Source organism: Saccopteryx leptura, chromosome 3 (assembly GCF_036850995.1).
Source record: "Saccopteryx leptura isolate mSacLep1 chromosome 3, mSacLep1_pri_phased_curated, whole genome shotgun sequence".
Lineage (NCBI taxonomy): Eukaryota > Metazoa > Chordata > Mammalia > Chiroptera > Emballonuridae > Saccopteryx > Saccopteryx leptura.
In genome coordinates, this window is record NC_089505.1 from 23,081,074 (window position 1) to 23,105,109 (window position 24,036).

At 38.0% G+C, this 24,036-nt stretch overlaps 1 protein-coding gene across 1 annotated transcript in view; it reads right to left on the bottom strand.

Annotated features, from left to right (window-relative positions):
* VTA1 (vesicle trafficking 1) overlaps positions 1-23,464 on the bottom strand; it is a 44,702-nt gene extending 21,238 nt beyond the window's left edge. The window contains exons 1-4 of the mRNA XM_066373112.1: positions 23,310-23,464; positions 5,719-5,813; positions 3,531-3,658; positions 2,799-2,874 (exon numbers count right to left, since the gene is read on the bottom strand). Coding sequence (XP_066229209.1) covers positions 2,799-2,874; positions 3,531-3,658; positions 5,719-5,813; positions 23,310-23,421 — 411 coding nt within the window. The 5' untranslated portion in view covers positions 23,422-23,464. The remainder of the gene's footprint in view (positions 1-2,798; positions 2,875-3,530; positions 3,659-5,718; positions 5,814-23,309) is intronic.
* Between the last annotated feature and the right edge of the window lie 572 nt (positions 23,465-24,036).

The following is a 24,036-nucleotide window of genomic DNA, read 5'->3' on the forward strand; positions in this document are numbered from 1 at the left end:
GACATAAATAGAATAATCAAGAGGATACAGCCCTGGCTGGTTACCTCAGTCAGTTCAGAGCGTTGACCCAAAAAGGAGAGGTTGTGTGTTCAGTCCCTGGTCTGGGCACATAGGGGAAGCAACCAAAGAATGCACAACTGAGTCGAGAAACAAATGAATGCTTCCCTTCCCTCTCCCTTCTCTCTGTCTCTAGAAAATATAAATTAATTTAGTCAATAAAAGTTACGTCCTGGATGGATGGCTCGGTGGGAGCGCCTGGTGCATGGAGGGTGGTGCTTGGATTGTCCTATCAAGGCACATAGAGGAGCAGTTCGCTGTTCCTGTCTCCTCTCTCTCCCTGCCTTTTTCTCTCAAAAAATAAAATAAAAAAAAGTAAGTAAATAATAGAGGCTACAGTAGGAAAATAAAAAATAAAATGTTTTATTTATCAGAGCTGGAATGATGTAAGGCACAGGTAACAGTTCAACCCATGCACCTAAGACAGAGGTCGGGGAGCTGAGAAACAGAATACTGGCAGATAAAACACACATACATAAACAGTGAAAACTAAAGAAAATACAGACTTTATTTAGTTTTGTGTAACTATGACTAATGACATGAAATTAAAGGGGAAAAAATATCAGGAAATAGACCAAAATGCTGTGAGTAATTGAGATCTATCCCATTTCAGAAGAGTTATGAAAGAAGTTCTATGTTAAAAAGGTCTGAACATTATTTCCATCTACTGATAGAAAAATAAAAAAGCTAAACTATAAAAACTTTTAAAATACTCGTTAGCCACCATATTTATTCAGTGTTCAAACTGCACTTACTGCCAAAGAAGAAGAGTAGAATAAGACAACCCCCTCTAAGGATTTGCAGTGTATCTTCCCAAACAGAATACATAACTCAAGTCGATACACTTATAGTGTAATATTCACACAGTTGAGTCTCTGAAGGTGGAAGAGTAGAGAGAAAGGAGAAATTCATATACGGGGTAAAACAATATAGCTAAGACTCAAAGAGAAGGTAAAACCTAACTAAGTAAAGCAGGTTAAAAATACCAAGTTCCCAGTGCTGGAAGCTGGGATGGTGGTCAGCAGACTGGCCTGACAAACATGGAATGGGATTGGTAAGTGGTTTCCTGAGCAAGACGAACTTGCAACGCCAGGAAATGAAGTTCCTAGAGGCTGCTCAGCAAAACAAGAACAGCGAAGAGTAGGTTAAACAGCAAGAGAAGTGGAAATTATGTAAATTGGAGTAATCTAGCTCGTGAACCAGTGGTCTTTTCAAAACACTCTATTTTTTAAAAAGTACAGCAAAAAGAATGTAACAGAAGACTAAACACCCTTATGTACCGTCATACAGAATGCCTCAGCTGTTTGGCTTGCTTGCTCTGACACTAACTACCCCCATACTGCTATGCAAACTTTCTTCTCCCTTCTAGAATTTGTTCTGACCTGGTTTATGATTTACTTTACTAATCTGGGGTCCATTACTCTCCTTTGCCTACCTGGTTGGTACTCTCCAAAACCATAGTGAACTATCTAAAGCTCTCCATGTTATACTTCATCACCTCAGTATCCTCAAGTATCTATGATAGTGCCCCATACTGATACAACAGAGTGGAAAAGAAATCCAGTCAGTAAGAGGAGATGAGAGTAGAACGGAAGCTAAACGGAGTGGACTCCCTGGGCCTTCCACACGAAACGTGCCACCCACAAAGCAGCATTTCAGTTTTCCACATGACAGGTCTCGGGTTCCTCTCACACTACTTTATCTCAGGAAAACGGGACACTAGTGGCCCTCAATGGGCACTGTCACATCAGTAGGTGTTTGGAAATATCTGGGGGGTGGTTTCTGGTTATCTGAATGACTGGGGAATGCTACACAGGCACCAGCCAGGATGCTTGGTGTTTTGAAATAAAAAGAACAATCACACAAAAAATGTCCCTCATTCCACACAATTTTAAAGTGTCCTGCACAACTCTACCAATGTAAAACCTAGCTTATAATCACCAAGCCTAGAACTTGAGTTCATTTTACATACAAACATAAAGAACTTTTACAGTTTTGATACAGTTTTACAAAAATGCAAATATCTCATAGGCTACACTTTGTTTTGGTTAGAATAGTACTGTGAGCTGTTCATCATTTTGAAAAAAAATAATCACAGAGAGCAATGTTCTTCATAGATTTCAAATCACCGGTATAACATGACTTTATTAGTCTCATTAGGGCTCTCCCTTTTTCTTCTGTCTCTTTCTAGATTAATAACTCCCTTCTCAAAAAGCACATTTTTGGCAACAGTGGAAACACCAAAGCATTAAGTCTCAATGTGCTCAGGTATACAACAGGTATGTACTCTGCTTACCCTAAGAGTGATTGAGAAGCAAGTGAATAAATATGAAGTACCTTGTAAAATATGTTCCATATATATTTTACAATAGAAACAAATCATAATAATATTTCTGAGAAATGAAATAGAAAATGTCCTTAAAGTTGTTGCCTCCAGTATGTTCACCAAGTAACAGTGAACAAATTTAACAGCATACAGAATTAGTAATATTTAAACACTTAATAAAATCAAACTCAAAACTGGGGATGCCCAATATAGTGGTCATGCATTTGCTAAAGCATAAAATACATATTGAATTTAGAGAACTTACTTTTTAAAATGTGTAGTAAATTTAAAATCAACTTTTTGATTACATTACAATTCTGAATACACTGCTCTACATAAACATTATCATAATAAAACTGATGAACAATAACAATATTGATCTTAGCTATTAAGACAATAAAGATTATACACTCACTTCATCAGTGAGTTCTCCAAACACTGTTATGACATCTATTAAAAGGCTTGCAGTATAGAAGGACTTGATCATGTTTCTGGAAGAGAAAAGAGAGCTAGTCTAGTTTAAAGGAAAAAAAATTAAGATGCAGAATTAGTCATGTAGCTATAAGAAAAATATTCCAATATTTATAATAACATTCTGAAATTAGTTATTTAAATAAAATCAGACTTTGAGAGAAACAATGGAGCTCCTCTCATAATCTGTTAAAAGAAAGTAACAATACTCATACTACAGGTAAATATGGTACAGTAAGGTTTTAAAGTATATGTTTGATCTTAGATAATGTAATAATAGTATTATATAAATGCATATCAAGCCACGTGCATTTCTTTGCATTTAAATATTATAATAATGACAAATCATTTGAATTAGTGGAGTGGGAGATTTTACAGTCAGCATCATTGAACCAGGCTGTTTTTGGCTAAAATTAACTCTTAGATTTTGAGAGATGTTCAGGGATTACTAGAATATATTTATCGAAAAAATACATCTGCCCTGGGTATTCTTCTTTCAGCCATTCTCTCGAAAAAGACAAGATTTAACTTGATACTAAAAATCATTCTGAGATTCTACAGTAATTATTTAAAATTTATATAATTAATCAGGAATTTCAGCAAGTGTTCAACACATAAATAGACATTTCTGGTTTAATTAAAATGACCATTTTTATCTTCCTCTTTCTTTACCTACTTGTGAAATCGTGCTGCCCGATCTTCATTATCGGCATACAAAAACATTTTCAAAGCATAATTCTCCAAATGGGCACAACCAACTATTTCTTGAGTAATAGCTTCATTATCACCCAACTGTTTTTTAAGCTAAAAGAAAATCAAATACAAAGCTTACAATATTGGACTTTTAGAAATGTATACTTAAGTACAAATTATCCTAATAATCATTTTGAGTAAATTATTTTATATTCAGTTTAATAAAAGACGTTATTAGAAATCTTGCAAGACAAACTGCTCTGCCTCAGCACAAGTATTTAAAACAGAATCCAATGCTCATGAAATTTTGAAGAAGCACACGTAAGATAACCTGAAAGTATAATTAGCTCAAAAATAAAAATAAGAATAAAAAGATAACATTCAACTATCTACTTTAGAGCATCACAGTATTTCAAAATAATATATTATCCAATGTACTATCAGGTATCCTAAAAATAGAAAATTCTTTTCTAGTCATATATAATTAAAATTATTAATTTATCTCCATTGCAATATATTCATAATAAAAAAAAGACTAAAGGATCATTATAATTTAAAATTGCAACTCTCAGAGAACGTGCAAAAAAAGAGATCTAACTAAGTAAGGAAAAGATGACAAACTAAGAATTGGAGTGAGAAAGTTTTAAAAATGTAGACAAACATATACCTCAAATCAACACAATTTAAAACTATGCAAATTTCCAGTCCGTATATCCTTTTCCTACACATACAATAATTGAAAGTATTTTAAAAACAAAATTCCTACATTTTACTTAGACTGTCACTTTGAAATAAATGAACTTCTGGAATATTACATCTTAGCACCATACTCCTGTTTTAAACTGCTTTTCTCAAAGACATCAAATAAAAATATAAAAAAAGGCCTCAGGAGTTTTTATAAAATCAACAAAGTAAATATTCTTATAATTACAACTGAAAAATTTAATGTCCAAAGAGCTTTAAAGTTGGAATGTAGGGACATTTTTTGTGATACTTATCCTGAACAAAAGCAGGAAAAAAAGCCTACATATAATTTAATTCTATATTTAATTCTAAAAAAAATTCAAGAATGTATCATCTTATCTTTAATATAAAATATCTGGCAGCAAATATTTAATATATAAAAAGTTTACAAATATAATATAAACATTATATTAGGCAGATGTACTCTCAACATGGAATAACCTTACTCTACTTGTTCAATTTAGATAAAAATAAACTCCTGATGAGCCCTTGATAAATGTGATTTTATATTTTACTATAAAAAATGAATTTGTCTTATCCATAAGCGATTATTTTACCTATTATCATTATACTGTGAAATTAATAGATATATATTCTATATAAAATGTCTGTCAAGAGATGGATTTTATAAGTATACTGCTATGTGTAAGACACCTTCTTCCTGCCATCTAACCGCACCCTCCAAAAGGAAAGAGTGTTAGAGGTGTAAGGCCAGACAGGCTCCAGGGACAGCCGAGTTCCCATCAGTGGTGACACCAGAACCACCTTGAGTAGTTAACAGTAGCAGAGGGCAGGGGCTTTGGGTCAGAAGGCCAGACACCTATACCAAGTTATAGTAAACACTACTGCCCATGGCTGTTTAATACAACTAGACTTGGATCAGAATAATTTTCAACATTTATAAATAACCTGTGAAATTATACATTGGTACCCCTCCATAACCTGTGAAATTCAAGGTGACTCATTAGTCACTTTCCCCATTTCTTCTAGCAGGGAGAGTGCCTGGACCCTAAGAATATCTTACCCTGGGACCACAAGTGGGAGGAAGAGAGGAGAGGCAACTGGTATCATTTCCTTCATTGTTCCTTTCACTAAGTAAAGACCCCATTTCAATCATCCTTGCTACTGCCATGAGGGAAGGTTAGAAAGGGTTCATCACTTATCAAAGATGACTCAAAGACCATCTGTAATAATATGCAACAAGATATAGTGGTATATGCAATGATAATGGGACCTATTTTGAATTTTGCTTACAACTCCCTTAGCAGTATGATATAAATAAAAAAGCTCCCAAAACTATTTTTCCTCAGCTATAACAACATAGCTGATTGCTGTCAAGAGAAAAAACTAAAACAACACATAAACAGAAATGAAATAAAATAGCATTTTAAACATTAATCAGAAAATAAATTATCACTCTAACTTACAGCTTCTAACTGATCCATTAGCTTTGATAAAAATTTACGGCATTCAGGAGTTTTACTATCAATCTTCATTCCAGTCTGCATCGCGTATAAACGACCTACAAAAAAAATAATTTGAACAACTAAATTTTTTAACATTTTTGTTGACTGAATTTTTAAAATACATTTTATCTAATAAATCATTTAAAACTCTTAATTTACCATGAATCTTATTTACAAATATAAAGAACACAAAATATTATGCTAAAAATGAAAAAGTTTCAAGATGATGACAACAAATTTTTACCAAGTAAGGCATTCCCTTTTGGCATATCTTTATTATATGCGGCTTAAGTGTCTGTTTGTCGCCAATAGCTTATTGGTTGCTTGCATAACTGTACTAGCCAATGGGGTGAAGTTGCCACAGCTGTACGCAAATTGAGCAGGTCAGGGGGAAGGTGAACATTTGTTTGCATTGGCAATCATCTGCTTTTGAAACAATTTAAGGCTGAACGCAAATTGAGAGTGTCAGGGGGAAGGTGAACATTTGTTTGCATTGGCAATCATCTGTTTTACATAAAAACTACGTCTTAACGTAATTTCTTTTAAGAATGCCTCCTAGAAAATACAGCACTGAAGAGAAAAGGAGCTAAAGCTGCACAAAAACGGCTTTCTCGACAAAAAGAAACCACTGAGCAGAGAAAGACAAGGCTTGCTTCAGTTGTAGAGCAAATGCGTCTTTCTCGGCAAAATGAGACTGATGAGCATAGAGAAACAAGGCTTGCCTCAGATGCAAGACAAAAAAGCCTGTCTCGACAAAATGAGTCCCTTGAACAAAGGCAGCAGAGAAATGCAAAAAAACGACAGAGTAATGCTGACCGAAACGCAAAAAGGATTAAAACATATTTAAGTCACCTTTATTTATTGAGCTAGCGGTGGCTCTTAAGAAATGTACTGCCAGTGGTTTTCTTCATTGCACTCTACTTTAAGCAATTAAGCAAGTAGAAGGTGGAAACCCCGTGGGGCACTAAGCAAAGGGGCGTCCTCGCCGCCTGCCCTGGGTAATTCAGTTTGAATTAGCAGACACCTTTGCACAAATCATTTTAATTACAATTTATAATATCTAGAACAGCGGTCATTTCGTATGACCGCCGGGCTTTCTAGTATATTATAAAGAAGGACTAGGTTCGTAAGCAGTCAAAAAATCCCTATAATTTAATTGGTGAGTTGGGGCACTCAGAAAAATGCCCACATGAAGACCATATGGGCTGGAATAATGGGAGATGTGATTTGCACTGAGGCTAATGGGAAGAATTGTTTTAAACATTTTTATGTACACAAAACTATGCTCTCTCAAAAAATTAATGAAAACATTAGAGATAAGGCTGAATGAAGCTAAGGACCTCTCTGAAAATAGCTTTTCCAAAAATAAGAGCTGTGAAGAGTTTGGTGGTTAACTGTTGTTGTCACTGTTGTGTATGTATATCATCTGTAACTTACCTGTTACACTCAACAGTATGTTTTGGAGGTCTGTGTCTGTGCTACAGTGCTCCACAGTATAGATACAGTACATCACTCTAACTAAAGCATATTTACGTAGTTCTCAGATTTCATTATTCCAAATCCTGCTGCCTGACCATACCTTCCTGTGCATACATTCGGGAGTTCTCTGAAGTAAATATCCAGAAGTGGAATTCCTGGGTCATAGTATGTGTACCTTTTTCACTTTGAGAGCTACTCTTAAACTGTCCTCAAAAACAGGTTTCTGTACTAACATAGGAGTTATATTTGCAACATACAAAAGAACCCATTGCCCCCAAATTCATTATTACTAAACTTCCTGTCAATCTCAGGGTTAAGTATTTCACTCTTTCGTTTTGCATTTTCCTGACTACGAAATAGTTAGATATTTACTGAGTAGCCCTATATAACCTCCTTTGTGAATGAAAAATATCTATCAAAATAAGAGAGAATCTGCCAAATTTTCTACTGGGTTATTTGCTTTTCTAACAAATTGGCTGTGACTGTTCTTTATACAGTATGAAGTAAGGAATATAAAGTTATTTTCCTCCAAATGGAATCTTTGGAACAGTATCCTCATTCCTTTTTCCTTTTTTTCTTAGGATGTAATCATCTTCTATCTATTTATCCTGTCTCTACTACAACTAGAATTTTAACTGCATGATGACTGCAATTTTAATCTATTTGGTTCTCTGATGTACGCTGGAATCTAATATAGTGCTTGGCCTTCGATAAACATTTTCTGAATATCGATAGATAAAATACATGAATGCAAGAATAGTTCATTCTGCCCCACTAATTTAAATACCACTCTTATTATCATATTTAAGTTTCCATGGGATAAAAGAGCCCAAGTCTATGTATTGTTCATCCTGTTTCCTTAGTCTACTGCAGGGGTCCCCAAACTACGGCCCGCGGGCCACATGCGGCCCCCTGAGGCCATTTATCCGGCCCCCGCCGCACTTCTGGAAGGGTACCTCTTCCATTGGTGGTCAGTGAGAGGAGCATAGTTCCCATTGAAATATTGGTCAGTTTGTTGATTTAAATTTACTTGTTCTTTATTTTAAATATTGTATTTGTTCCCGTTTTGTTTTTTTACTTTAAAATAAGATATGTGCAGTGTGCATAGGAATTTGTTCATAGTTTTTTTTATAGTCCGGCCCTCCAACGGTCTGAGGGACAGTGAACTGGCCCCCTGTGTAAAAAGTTTGGGGACCCCTGGTCTACTGGGTCTATCACTGCTTTATTTACTAGTCTGTAACATGACTTGGTACCCGTTAGTTACTCTCAGGATTTCCAATTCAATTATGTCCACTTGATCCTATCTTCTCTAAAAATGCATTGATACATGTATAACACTGTGTTTATTCTGTGCATCTTTTTAATTTTAATAACTTTATCAGAAGGAACTACTCTTTTAATGCTTATTAGGCTTTTAGGACTATCTCATGTTTTAGAATTTAAGGTTTAACTTATTCTATTGCCACAAATCAAATTTAAGGGTTTGATCCACCTAGGGATTAATGAAAGGAAAGAAAATGAAGTCTACAAGCACTGTGCAGGTGCACTCTGCCACACAGTGTAAAAAACATGGTGCTTCACGTGCACTGCAGTGCCCAGCGCCAGGGATCACTCTGACACTCAAACTGACTGACATATGCTAACTGAAAAGCAAGAAAGCATTTATTTATTTATTTATTTATTTATTTATTTATTTATTTTTACAGAGACAGAGAGAGAGTCAGAGTGAGGGATAGACAGGGACAGACAGACAGGAACAGAGAGATGAGAAGCATCAATCATCAGTTTTTCCTTGCGCATTGTTCATTGATTGCTTTCTCATACGTGCCTTGACCGCGGGCCTTCAGCAGACTGAGTAACCCCTGGCTCGAGCCAGTGACCTTGGGCTCAAGCTGGTGAGCTTTTGCTCAAATCAGATGAGCCCTTGCTCAAGCTGGAGACCTTGGGGTCTCAAACCTGGTCTTCCACATCCCAGTCCGACGCTCTATCCACTGCGCCACCGCCCGGTCAGGCCATTTATTTTATTTAAATATCCATTACTTTGATCACAAATATGACTAAATCTTATCTTTTTCTTTCTTTTAACTAGTCATATTTAACAGCCTCTCTTGGTCCATTTCCCATTTCCTTGTTAGGTTTTCCACATCAATCCCGCCAGGTCTTACAAAGCATGGTTGAGCACCCTCCTCTTTTTAAACCAGTCATATTTCTTTTGAACTGTTCAAGGTATGCCTTTTTTTTCAGTCAGCTTTTTTTCCCACCTTAACACTGACTTTGTCAATTGTTAGGTCTTTTATTTCAGCATTTTTTTTTACAGTAAATCATGAGTTCTTTAAATAAACACGGTTACAAATACTATGTCATTTCAATTTTTAAATGTTATTTTAAAACACAGAGGCTTATGTACTCAAAGCTATTATTATTTTTTCCCTATTAGTTCTAAGCTTTGAAAATTCTTTTATCTCTAGGGAAGACTTAGTTATTTAGTTATAAAAATTTTCTATTTGTTCTTACGATTTAATTTTTCAAATTTAACTCCTGAATCTAATTGCACTTCTCCCCAAGTTATTGGCACCTGACTCAAAAACCAATAAATCCTTTCTTTCTAATGATCTGTGATTCCTTCTTTCATACATACAAGGAATTTTAAGTGTTATTCTTATTTTTGAGAGAAAGCCTTTTAGTTAAGAGTGGGATTGTTAAAATATAAATTGAAGCATATCAAAAATATTTAGTTATTTGAGCAAAAATCAATTCAAACAGGCTTGTGCCAAACTAAGAGTGGTTAGGAGTGCTCCACGAACAGAAGTTGGAGAAAGATTTACACAAAGAAAGTGCAGAAGCAAACAGGAGCTATAGAGCTTGCGCGGGTCGTCAAACTTTTTATAAAAACCGCCCACTTTTGCAGTGCCCGTTAACCTGGTCCCTACCCCCACTAGTGGGCAGTCCAGCTTTCATGGTGGGCCAATAGCAGCACTGTTTGCTTGCGCGGTAGGGACCAGGTTGACCAGCACTGCAAAAGTGGGTGGTTTTTATAAAAAGTTTGAAGACTCCTGAAAGCCTCCTTAGCTGCCTGTATTTGGTTGTTAGCATTTTGATTTAGTAACTGGCGTTTCAGGTTAGAGTTCAGTTTACTTACATAGGCTGCCACAGCATTAGAGCCACATAGGTCTAATGGCCTCCTTGTTTAATTAATTTCATGCCAGGTTGCTCATATTTCCCCTAATAGAGACACTGCCCTAAGCTATACTGGGCCTCAAGCCTTTAAGAACCATTGGTCCCAGAATTGGCAAAACAACTGGCTGGGGTGTGGGGAAAAAATATTAGCAATCCTATTGATATTTTTTATCTCAATTTTTAAAACTTTTTATTTTTTATACCTTTTGTAACACAGAGTATTAATACATCAGAACATAAATATCATTTACAAATAATTTATACAATATATTGGAAATTCGTATTTAATTTTTTTTAACTCATGTGGATAGGTGACCAAAAGGTTAATAAGACTCACTGTTCACTGCATTGTCATTCCTCTCCAGTCTAAACTACCTTCTTGATCCAACTCAGCCTATGCCTCTTCCCATGACTCCAATCCTTCTACTGTATCCCCTGAACTACTGCTTCATAATCATCTCTTCAAGTTCCTTCTCTCTGTCCTAACTAAAACCAGATGTCACTTGAAGAAATCATCTGCAGACCTCTAGAGCAGTAATTTTTAGTTCTCTTACATTCCTTCTGTCTCCGGATTGGAAAGTAGGACTGGCTGTCTTTGTTCCCCACTGCTATTACATCCCAGGATTTTCTCAATGTTCTCTAAACACGCTGGGTCTAGGGCTCACGCCACCCTCTTCCACGTGCTCTTATCATGCTCATAATCACCCATGCACCTCCTTGTTCTTCCATCAATGATGCCTAATCACAGAGAAAATCAGTATTTGTGGCCGAGACTGCTTGCTGCCTTTCCACAGCAATTCTTCCCATCTTCCTTACTAACAAGACCCCTACATTATCAGGAGGTTGTAATGTATCCAGCCAAAAGAGTACAGCTCCTAGTATTACTCAAAACAAACTATGGCCATGTAACTAAGACTAATATCATCCAACCAGAAATTGTTGAGAAAGTTTTCTGGAAAGTCACCTTAAAACGGGAAATGATAGCAGGGAAAAGATTTGACTGACCCTTCTCTTTTCTCTTTCCTTTGCCTAGAATAAAAATGGGATGACTGAAATTCTTGTGGACATCTTGGACACAAGCAACTTGGAAACTGTAATTATGTGCTGGTTTGTAGATCTGAAATTGGAAGGACTGTGAGTCTCTAATGACTTTATGGAATTCGCATACTGGCTGGATATTGCCAGTATCAAACTTCCTTTTAAATGAGGGAGTCAATTGTATTTTGCTGTCATTTTGATTTTGAATTTTCTGATTAGAAAGCAAATCTAATTCTCATGCATATGCAGTGCCATATCCTCAATTCTTATCGACCCTGACCTCCAATAACTGTATGTACTCTCCCTTACAAGCCAGTCCTTCCATAATTAATTTACAATCACAAACTTCCAAAATCAGTATATCAAGCATTCACTCTAAACACAACGTTCTTTTTTCCTAACATTCAACTATATTCTCAACATTACAACAGGCTTCCAACTCACTGGTGTCTCCTTAGTTCTTCATGACAGTCTTCTCTCCATTCTCAACATTACAACAGGCTTCCAACTCACTGGTGTCTCCTTAGTTCTTCATGACAGTCTTCTCTCCTTCAATGTCCCTCTGCAAGCAGCTTTGACTTCACAATATATTTTCCAAGAACATTACTGCCCTATCTCCTTGCTACCCCTGAATATTTTTTATATCCCTCTGGAAGAAGCACACCAATACATAAAGCCATCTGTTCTCTTTTTCTGTACCTACATACAAGCAGCAGAGACCACTGGCATTTCACATCATTATAAAGATCATAATTATCAAATAAACTTAATACCTGCCTTCCAAGTCCCCAAATGACTATTCCAAGCAACCTGAATTTCATTAAAACAGCCTCATTGAAAAAGAAATACAAAAATTTTAAGATATTATTTGCTATCTATGTATAATATTGACCAACATGATAAAACATACTATTAAATACTGTACTCACATGAGATACAGTACTGACAGTTTCATTTCCCAGGTCTTTCTCCTTATTTTCTATCTACAGTAGTGAATACTAGGTGAATCCTACCATCCAGAGTATAGTAAGCTACATGGTAGACCAACCAACTTTGGGGATAAACGGCTATCAAGCACAGGTAACAGCCCAGATAATATGAAATGAGGTTTATTCTAAGATTCACCTTGGCTTTAGTGGCTGCCATATCTGAACTTAACCATTAAGCAGACATGCAGAAAATTAATCCACCATTTACTTGTTAGCACGTGAAAGCAATTTAAAAAGTACAATTTTCAGTTTCAAATCTGTTACTGTACTTCCTTTTATTGCTTACAATAAAATAGAGTCAGTCTGTCTATTTGAAGCAAAAATTTGTATCTATCATCTATCTATCTATCATCTATCTATCACCTTTGAAGCAAAAATCAAATTACTCCCACTTCACTATCACCACACCATTATTATCATCCTCCCTCACATAACAAATATAAACATGTATCAACTTTTTGGCCTTTAAAAGTTAACATCAATAAGAATGGCTGATTCCGAAAATACAGTGTAATGACAATATAGTTTACTGGTTTGTCCAAATGCATTTTTTCTTGGTTTACATGCATAATTAGTTATTGCAATTTCGAAGACATTACTATACACTTTAAGTTGGAGAACTGGATCATCTCAGAACCAGAAAGATTTAGGATAAAAGTTGACCTGGTTTTTACACTTGTAAATATCTTATGTGGTTTGCAGCTCTTAAGTACAGAAAATGTATCACAAGATATACATTTTGTATTATTAATAAAAGTGAAAAGAAATTAAACCCACTGATGAATATAACAATCTTTATGCAATAAATAATGGGAAAAAAAGGGTAACATTCATATAAAACTCTAACACAAGCAACTTATTTTAGCAGCAGCAGTGTGATGAAATCTTAATGTCCAACATAGAAATTACCTATTAAAACAGCATAAATATGTAGTTAAAGTAATCTGTAAGAAAATATATTTGATTCATTTCATCAAGGAAATGTGTTTTTTAATAAATCATTATTTAAAGATGACTAATGGATAACATACTTTCTGACTCCATTTTAATTTAACTTGAGGCACTTGTAGACAAATATTTACCAACCCTGAAGGTATGTATAAAATTCCATAAAATCTATACATTAAATTCTAATACACTCCTGTTCATACATGAGCAACATAAAAATATGAAATGCATGATATAAATACACAAGAAAGGTACATTAAAAGCAACTGTGAAAACTGACACTTTAATAGGTTAATAAATGTGGCACTCAAGTAGGAATTATGATGATATATACTGATGTCTAAAAGCAAATACTAGGAAGCCATTATAAAGTATTTTAAAGAAATCATGAATAAAATAGGAAGATAAATAAAATACACAAAGGAATATAAATTAAATTTCTAGATATGAAAAATATACTATCTGAAATAAACTTACTGGATAAGATTAACAGCAGTTTAAACAGCACAGAAGAAAAGGTTAATAAACTTCAGAACACAAAAATAGAAACTACTCAAACAGAGCAGGGAGTAAAAGGGTTGAAAACAAGAGCAGAGAGATCCAAGATGGCGGCTGAGTAGCTGATGTCACACTCATCTCCGAGGACCAAACTGGAGTTAGAACTAAATTTAAGAACAATCATCCTGAATAACCAACTGAAGACTAACTGAAGAAGTCTTATAACCAAGGAGTTGTCACAGAAGCCACACCAAGGCTGGAAGGAAGGATGCAGATATGCAACAAGCTGGCCCCGCTCCCATGGCTGGTGACTAAAGTTCTGAAGGAAGATCTCAGCAGCCAAGGCTCTCCCTGAGAAGTGTGGTTTCTCAACCCCAGGCCAGGCTCCCCAGCCTAGAGCACCAGAGTTAGAAAGAGGTCCCTATATAACATCCGGCTGGGAAAAGCAGCAGGGTTTCTGTCAGCTAGAAAGAGATGGGACTTCACAGAGACACAAGCACCCTCATAAAGGGCCAGTGCACAAAATTACTTCAGAGCCACTCACCCTGGGCCTTGGCAGAGGGAAGGCAGAGTGGACTGGAGTTGCCTAAAAAGAATCTGGAGTTTGTGGCTCTGGGGAGACAGCTGAAGGGACAGCCACCAGGACACCAGTGCTGAGTCACTCTCCCACACACAGATGCCTTCTTTTTTTTTTTTTTTTTTTTATTCTGAAGCTGGAAACGGGGAGGCAGTCAGACAGACTCCCGCATGCGCCTGACCGGGATCCACCAGGCACGCCCACCAGGGGGCAATGCTCTGCCCATCTGGGGCATCGCTCTATTGCGACCAGAGCCATTCTAGCGCCTGAGGCAGAGGCCACAGAACCATCCTCAGTGCCGGGCCATCTCTGCTCCAATGGAGCCTCGGCTGTGGGAGGGGAAGAGAGACAGAGAGGAAGGAGAGGGGGAGGGGTGGAGAAGCAGATGGTGCCTCTCCTGTGTGCCTTGGCTGGGAATCGAACCCGGGACTTCCACACGCCAGGCCGATGCTCTACCACTGAGCCAACTGGCCAGGGGCCATCTTTCTTGATGGAGCACTCCCCTTGTATGGCATCAGCTTGGGGGAAAGCAATAGTCCGACCCTCCAAACTCCCTCTTGCCCCATCTTGCAGAACTTAAGCCCTGCTAAGGAGCCAGCTGCCTTGACCTGGGTGTAGATCTCTGGATAGGCTCAGGGAGTGCTGATGACTGAATTGCCTGGCTTTGAGGCAAGTGTCATTCCACTTTGCTGTGAACCGGACTAACAATTCCCCCTTACAGGAGATCCAATAGGATTATCTTCCTGGCTCTCAGCAGGCCCATATTCCTGGGTCCAGAGCCACACCTACCCAAAATCTATTGGCTCCACTCTGCAGAAGTCAGGGCAAAATCCAGGACATAGTGAGTCCTGTGGCTCTGGAGTGAGCCACTTTCCCACTCCCACCACCTTCCAGAAGCCTGACTAGCACCCCTCCCTCATGGGGGATCCACTAGCGCCATCCTATTCACTCCACCAGAGGCTCTTTCAGGGACTGTGCCTAACAAGCAGCCAGCAGGCTGAGGCAGCAGGAAAGTTTCAGGTGCCTTCAAACTTTTGTTGACCTACCCCTGGGCCTGGTGCTGGTGAAAGCCAGCCACGTTGCACAGCTTGGTCCTTTGTGCATGCACACAACCCAGCAAAGGCAGCCACAAATTGTGAATCACTTGTAACTCCACACAGGTTGCCGGGGGCCAGGCACAGAAGGCATCTCACACTGGCCTGCACCAAGATCCATTCTAAGAGGCCCAGAACCAACACACGTGATAGCCAGACTCACACAACATCACAATAGGATCCATTAAGCTTCACAAGCAGCATATCCAAAGGGAGAGATTGGCAGGCCTCAAACCAAGTGTGGCAAATTCGGCTTTGTGTGGTCACCAACTGCACAGCAACTCATATGCCTTGGATGGGGTTAAGCCTCACAGACAGCCAACCTAAGGGTTGATCCTACACATGAATGGGTCAGTAGCAACCAAGACTCAATTATAAGAGGGCCCACAGAACCCACACAAGGGTCATTCCTGGCACACCCAGCTCAGCTGATCAAGGTCGAGGACACTGTGCCCCTGGTTCCCACAGGATACCGACTCCATCAGGCCACCGTACGAAGACTGAAAGTCATAGCCGATATGTAATACATAAAAAAACAAAGGCAAAAAAAGGACAGCCAAAACAGGGAGACAAAAAACAGGCCCCAAATAAAAGAACAGGAGAAGTCTCCAGAAAAAGAGCTAAATGAAATGGAGGCAAGCAATTTATCAGATACAGAATTCATAGTAATGGTTATAAGGATGCTCACGGAACTCAGAACTACAACAGCATGAAAAAGAACATACAAATCATAAAAAAGGACCACTTAGAAATGAAGAATACAATATCTGACATTAAGAATACACCAGACGGAATAAACCAGAGGGTGGATAAAGCAGAGGTCTGAATCAGTACTTTGGAATACAAGGTAGAAATAAACACCCAATTAGAGTAGCAAAAAAGAATTTTAATAAATGATGCTAGTTTAAGGCAGTAATTTCCAACAGCCAGTCTGTAGACTGCTACTGGTCTGCCAGAAATTATGTGCCAGCCCATGAAAGAGTAAAACACTTTAAAGTTGTATAAAAATAAAAACAAACAAACAAACAAACAACCCCCCAAAAACTCAGACACTGCTAACAGTGTGGTGAGGACCGGAGGAAAAGCAGGTGAGAGGAACTGAAAAACACAAAGGGGAGAACAATGGTGATGGAAGGAGACTTGAGTTGGTGTGGTAAACACAGTACAGTATACACATGATGAATTATAGAACTGTACACCTAAAACCCATATAATTTTATCAACCAATGTTACTCTAATAAATTCAATTTAAAAAATCAAAAGCAAAACTAGAGTCTCACTAAGGTGTGGGAATATATCGTGTTCTAAAACATGTTAACTGGATACCCCCTAGAAAAGGGTGTAAAATATGGCAAAAAGAAAATAAAGTACAGGAAGAAAAAAATAGACAATAAAATCTTTCCCTTGTAAAAATATTTCAAAAATAAAAATGAAATAAAAGTTTATTTCACACCATAGAAGATAAAAAGAATTCATTGTCGGCAAGCCTCATAAGAAATGATACAGTTTGCCTGACCAGGCGGTGGCACAGTGGATAGACCGTCGGATTGGGACTCAGAGGATGCAGGTTCAACATCGCTGGCTTGAGCAAGGGGTCACTCGCTCTGCTATAGCCCCTCAGTCAAGGCACATATGAGAAAGCAATCAATGAACAACTAAGGTGTCACAATGAAGAATTGATGCTTCTCATCTCTCTCCCTTCCTGTCTGTCTGTCCCTTGTTCTGACTCTGTCTCTGTGAAAGAAAAAAAATAGAAAAAGAAAGAGAAAAGAAAAAGAAATGATACAGTTTTTCAAAGCCAAAGAAAATGGTAACAGGATTTTAATACTTGGATCTATAAAAAGCAATGAAGAAGGCCCTGGCCGGTTGGCTCAGCGGTAGAGCGTCGGCCTGGCTTGCGGGGGACCAGGGTTCGATTCCCGGCCAGGGCACATAGGAGAAGTGCCCATTTGCTTCTCCACCCCCTTCCCTCCTTCCTCTCTGTCTCTCTCTTCCCCTCCCGCAGCAAGGCTCCATTGGAGCAAAGATGGCCCGGGTGCTGGGGATGGCTCCTTGGCCTCTGCCCCAGGCGCTAGAGTGGCTCTAGTCACAGCAGAGTGACCCCCCGGAGGGGCAGAGCATCGCCCCCTGGTGGGCAGAGCTCGACCCTGGTGGGCGTGCCGGGTGGATCCCGGTCGGGCGCATGCGGGAGTCTGTCTGACTGTTTCTCCCCGTTTCCAGCTTCAGAAAAATACAAAAAAAAAAAAAAAAAAAAAGCAATGAAGAGTCACATATTTATGTGACAAAAATATTTAAAATTTTTATTCTCATTTTTAAACATTTCTTTAAAACATATGTTAAAAAAATAAAAATGTATTCTTGGGTATTTGGCATACATATGGGTAAAAAGTATGACAACTATCACCAAAGAATAAGAGAAGAGAAGAGAAAATAAAACGTAATTTAATGTGTGAGGTGGTATGTTATGGTATACTTATCACAGTAGGCTGTGATAAGTTATTGTAAACACTAGAGCAACCACTAAAAAAAATAAAACAAAGCATAACCAATAACCCCACAGTGAAAGTATGGAAGTATAGTGGAATTCAAGGGCTTCCAAAAGAAATAATAATTAACTGAGGTTAAAAAAATCATTTAAAAACCAAAAAACCTTGACGAGCTACAGGAAAATAAACGACCAATTGAGCAAAAGCAGGAAATTATCAAGTATTGAACCTTTTTAAATATAATCCTGTACTGCTTAAGAGTATGTAAGCTTTCACTATGAACAATCAAACACAACTGTCATAAAAAAACGAACCACATTACAGATGCTTAAACTTGCACAAGTGCCAAAAGAATAGACAATGACAGTTAAGAACAAGTTACTTGATTCCACTGACACTGTCTCTTCAATCTTAAGGACAGGTTAAAAGAATTTAATAATGAAATAATTTACTCAAAAAGGAGTAACTATTAAAATGACTATTTTGCCAAGGTTGTTAGTTTGATCTCCAGCCAAAGCATATACCGAATCAACCAATGAATGCGTAAGTAGAACAAATCAATGTCTCTCTATGAGATCAACAAATTAAAAAAAAATTTTTAATTACTATATTTACAAAATGAAATTCGTGTTTGCACGTACATTTGCAAAAACAAATACAAGATAAACAAACAAGATGTGAATGGATAAGTCAGTGCTCTAGTTTTTTTATTATTAACCCGTCATTGCTATAGTGAAGTATCCTTAATCAGCTAATAAAACTTGATAACTACTTGGATAACAGGACTATGGGTTCCAATTAATATTACAGTTTTAGAAATCAGCAAAAAAGATAATTTGCTTATTTTTTATTGGCTTGGTTAAGCTTTTCTCTCTGGCTTTAGAAAATCAAATTTCTTTATATTTAACAACAAAGATATTAGGCAACTAATTATTAATCCTAATATCCATATGGCTTAACACCATCAATAAAGAAATCTAATATTGTTTAGCCTTTATTTAAACTAAACTATTATTTTACACTTGTCCAGAATTGAAATAACCATACATACTTACAACTTCATGAAAACTATTTTACTTTTTCTATGATCATATACACAAATGGCTCACAAAGAGTATTTATACAAGGTCACTAAAAGCTTATAAATTGTACAATGTCACCACCTAGAGGAAACTTTAACAAACCTTGTTTTATATGTTTAGTTAATTAAGCAAATTTAAAAAAAAAGGGAGTCTTTCTGGGTTTAGTATTATCCACAACATCAAACCTGACAGAGTCCAAATAGTTATCATTCAGTATCCACGTTTATTTAGTAGAGATGCTAAATTTCTGGTTTCATTAAAGAAAAAAAAAGAAAAGAAAAGAAAAATAGAGACATATGTGCCAGGGGGTAAAAGAAAACAATATATAAATGCCTATCTTCCAGTAGAATCCAGAAGACTGAAGGTAAATAGCTGTTTATTACACAGTGATCAAGATGACGGGCACATTGGAGCAATTTCTAGACCATCTTTCTGAGGTCAGGAAAAGCAACCTACAAAAAGTAATACTTGTACTTAATCGGTAAGTTACTCAGCATAAGAGGAAGTCAGGAGGTTCCAGGCAGAGCAGCACACACAATTTCAGAGGTAAAAGAGAAGAGCTTTTAAGAATCACAAGCTCCCATTGATTTTCTTCCATGTAACACAGGGAAAGACAAGAAGCTCTACCTAATATCTTAATTAATGGAGGCTTCACTAACACTAGTCATTCGAGTTGTACTGTGTTTCTGGACCCTGGAGGTTTTCCATCTTCTTCCCTAGGGCAACACACCTGTAAAAAATACTCATAATGCATACGAGTATGTCTTTCTTCTATGAAGTAGATGGGCAGTTGTGAACAGGATACGGGAAAAGAGAATCAGCATACTACTTTGCTACTACCAAAGGAGCTTTGTCACGAAAGAAACACGGGAAGTTGAGAACTGGGAAAATGAGTCCTGGAGATTTACTTGCATAGAGAAGTTTGAGGAGCACTGGTTTAGTATGTCTAAAACACAAGTTACAAAAAGAAGTCACCATGAGCAGTCTTCTGTTAAACAGCAGATTCATACCCACAAATACAGCAGCTACAGGAATAATCAGACAGCACATATGAATATAAATATATTTAAAGCATTTAAAGAAATCAGTGTTTAAAATACAGCAAACGACTACTGGAAACAGGACAATTTGAAAACAAAAAGTAACAACATTTACAAATAAAAAATGAAAGCAGAAACTTGATAAAAGGGTTATACAATAGGATACCTACCTACACGGAGATGAACACAGACTTAAAGAAATAGAGACAAAGGTATACAAACTATGAAAATATTTAAAGACATAAAAATAGAGAAGAAAAGTGCAACGTGTGTAACCAAAATTTCAGTAGAGAGGCCCTGGCCGGTTGGCTCAGTGGTAGAGCGTCGGCCTGGCGTGCAGGAGTCCCGGGTTCAATTCCCGGCCAGGGCACACAGAAGAAGCGTCCATCTGCTTCTCCACCCCTCCCCCCTCCTTCCTCTCTGTCTCTCTCTTCCCCTCCTGCAGCCAAGGCTCCATTGGAGCAAAGATGGCCCGGGCGCTGAGGATTGCTCCGAGGCCACTGCCTCAGGCGCTAGAATGGCTCTGATTGCAACAGAGCGATGCCCAGATGGGCAGAGCATCGCCCCCTGGTGGGCGTGCCGGGTGGATCCCGGTCGGGCGCATGCGGGAGTCTGTCTGACTGTCTCTCCCTGTTTCCAGCTTCAGAAAAATACAAAAAAAAAAAAAAAAAATTCAGTAGAGAACAGAGGAAAGGATACATGACAAAGTCCCAAACAAGGTACTACTTTTACAAAAGGAAATCAAGGACTAGAAAATCAGAATACAAATCATAGGGAAGAGATTGATAAACTGGCTATATCTGAAAATTAAGAACTTTTGAACATCAAAAGACTTCACAGAGTGAAAAGTCAACCTATAAAGCCATAGACATTTGCAATGCATACAACAAAGGTATATAGCATCTAGATTATTAAGAAAAAATGGTGAAATAGAAGAATGGTCAAAAGCAATAAATAGCACTTCAACAGGGAATCACAAATGGTTAATTAACATGTGAAAAGATGCTCACTCTCATTAAGACTCAATGAATTGCAAATTTTGCTCCTATGAGACATCATTTCACGACCACCAGATTGGCAAAAATTAAAAAGTCTAATAACATCAAACATAGTGGGCACATTAATGTTCACTTTATTATTCCTTCAACTGTGTACACATATTATATATGTTCTTCAACATGCACATTTTATAACAAAATGTTTTTGAGCAGCAACTAAATTTAGCAATGAAAGTGTTTCTTCGTGACCCTGCTGCGAGCAGATTCAGCATGAAAATCAGACCTCAATGAGCTAAAAAGATCTATGCCATAAGGATGTAAAAACAACTACAGGTAGCTACTTCAAGTTCATCTTTGTGGTAGGACAGACAGGCAGCAACTACAGGAGAATGTCACAGTCTTTATGTTATTTTAAATACAAGGGACTGGGGCAAGTTTAGAAAGAAATGACAAAAGGGAGAGGGCTCAAGGATAATGACGTGGAAATAAAGGGTCCCTGGGAACTCACAAAGGTATACAATACAGAGCCCATGAATAAGGATTAGTTTTAGACAGGAATCAGAGCTCCTACTTAATTATTATAAGAGATTAGCAATTTGTCCATATCCTATCATTTTTCTCCTTGCTCTAACCACTCCATTTACAATGGCTTCCTTGATCTGACTTCAAGCAGCCTAAGGACATTTGTGCTTGTTATTCTGTGTATGGAGAAAAGAAAATCCTCTTTCTCGGATGCAGCAAAGCCTGCTTTTCATTTCTCTCAAGTATTTTCTTAGACATGAATTCAGTGAAGCAGTTACCAGACTATTTTAAAGTGAAATTGCCTCCTTGCTCCCTAGCACCCTGTTCCCGGTATTGTCTATTCCCTTTCCCTGCGCTATTTTTCTCCATAACCTTCTAATATTCTACACAACAGACTCATCTTACTGTTTCATCTTCCCACCCTATTTTATGTAAACGCCATGAATGCCCGGTGATGATTGATATAGGTAGAAGCTCAATAAATACACGCTGAAAGAATGATAAATGGTCCTGTTTGAGGAATCTGAAAACAAGTACAACAGAAATAATGTTGTAAGATTTGAACAAAATGAGGTAAAGCGTAGGAAGTACTCAACTTACTGACTACAGAAGAGGTGACATTTGAGCAAGGTCTTTAATCATGAGGACTCTACCAAACGGAGGAAAAAAGGTAGAGATTCCAAGGTGAGAACAGGGAGGTTGGAAATGGTCTTGCACATGTGAGAACTGAAAATGGGTACACATGGAGTATGGCAGGGATGACAGTGGATCAAAGATATTAGCTGACCTTATTCACAACAGAGGACACAATATGTTCGGCTTAACTCTAAAAATCCTTTTTAGAAGCTTCCTACTTGCTGGGTTACTTTTTTGCAGTACAGTTTGAGTATGGAGTATAAAATAAAGTTGACATAACACTACTGGAACAACTCTCCACTGCAAAGAGAAAAAGTACGATTACAAACAGCACAATCTACTTGAGAACACTGCTACCAAACTGTCAACCCCAGGCATTAGGTCAAGACTAAAATTCTTACTGATGGGAGAGCAGTTGAATGCATAAGTAGGACCGGTCAAATTTCAATGCTTATTTTTGTCGCAGACCCTCTCCATTTAACCATTTATGAGCTTTTAAACTGCCCTGTATTTGTCATAATCAACCTGCACTTATTAGTATGTTTACAAAAAGTCTCTATTCCTTCTGTCCTTATCACTACTGTCTTTGAGATGCTCACCTTCGATGCTCCAATTCAATTACTCAACTACTCAGGTTATTTTCAAGTATTGGAGATAAGAGGCTCTTGTGTGTTGACACAAAAAGACAAAACAAAAGCAAAGACAAAACCCACCTTAGGTCAGTGTGATAATGAGGCCAGGTAGTATGTTTAGGAATATGTAAGTGGACACCATGGTGCTTTTGGAATTCTGTCTTTCTGGGACCCGCGACGGGACCCTGAGAGGAGGTCATGATCCCTAAGGGGGGCGGGGCCCTACCCTTGCACCGGGCAGGCCAGAGGTTAGAGCTCACGTCTAAAGCCACGGGGGCGGGGCCTGCCCCAGGACCCAAGAGTGGTGTGTGGGCCCCGGAACCAAAGGGAGGCCGCGGCGACTCGGAAAGACTCACAGTAATAGGCCACAACAGGGTCCCGCTTGTCATGCTCCTGAGCCGTCCTCAGATGATGCTGTATGCTCTTGAACTGTGGGGGAAGCGGAGGCAGCGGGGCAAGCGCAGCCATCTCCACTCCGAGACTCACCACTTCCTACTCCCGCGCCACCGACACTTCCGCTTCCGCCGGTAGGTCATGCGCAAGAGTGCGCAGGACGAATCCCGCCTACTCTTCCGTTGCTCAGCAACAGCAAGTCAACTACGGATTCCTAGCAGGAACAACATCAGTGTTCTTGGCTCCTGTGAGTCTGAGAGACACCAGCACTCTCTGCTGGTAAAAAGGAGAGTTTTTGTTTTCCTTTTTTTTTCTTTGGTCACCAACCCCCTTTACCCTTTTTGTGGCAAAAGGAAGAATAGAAAAGGAAAAACAAAAAGAAAATAATTATTGTTGATTAGAAAACAGGATAAAGTTGTGAATTGCCTTGGAATCATTCAGGAATTATCACTTCCAATTCCTCAGGTTTTATAGTGTTCATAGAAGATTTTCTGATCTTATAACTGTACATTCAGTTTTTGCATAAGATGAAAGATGATGTGTTTAAACTTTTCAATTTCAATCTTCTATATTGACACATTGGATAAAGTAACCGGCAATTTTCTTCAACTTAAAGAAAACTGACCTTTCGTTCTGAATTGGATAGTGTATACTCTAGTGAATAAATGATCTGTAGGTCATTTATTTTTG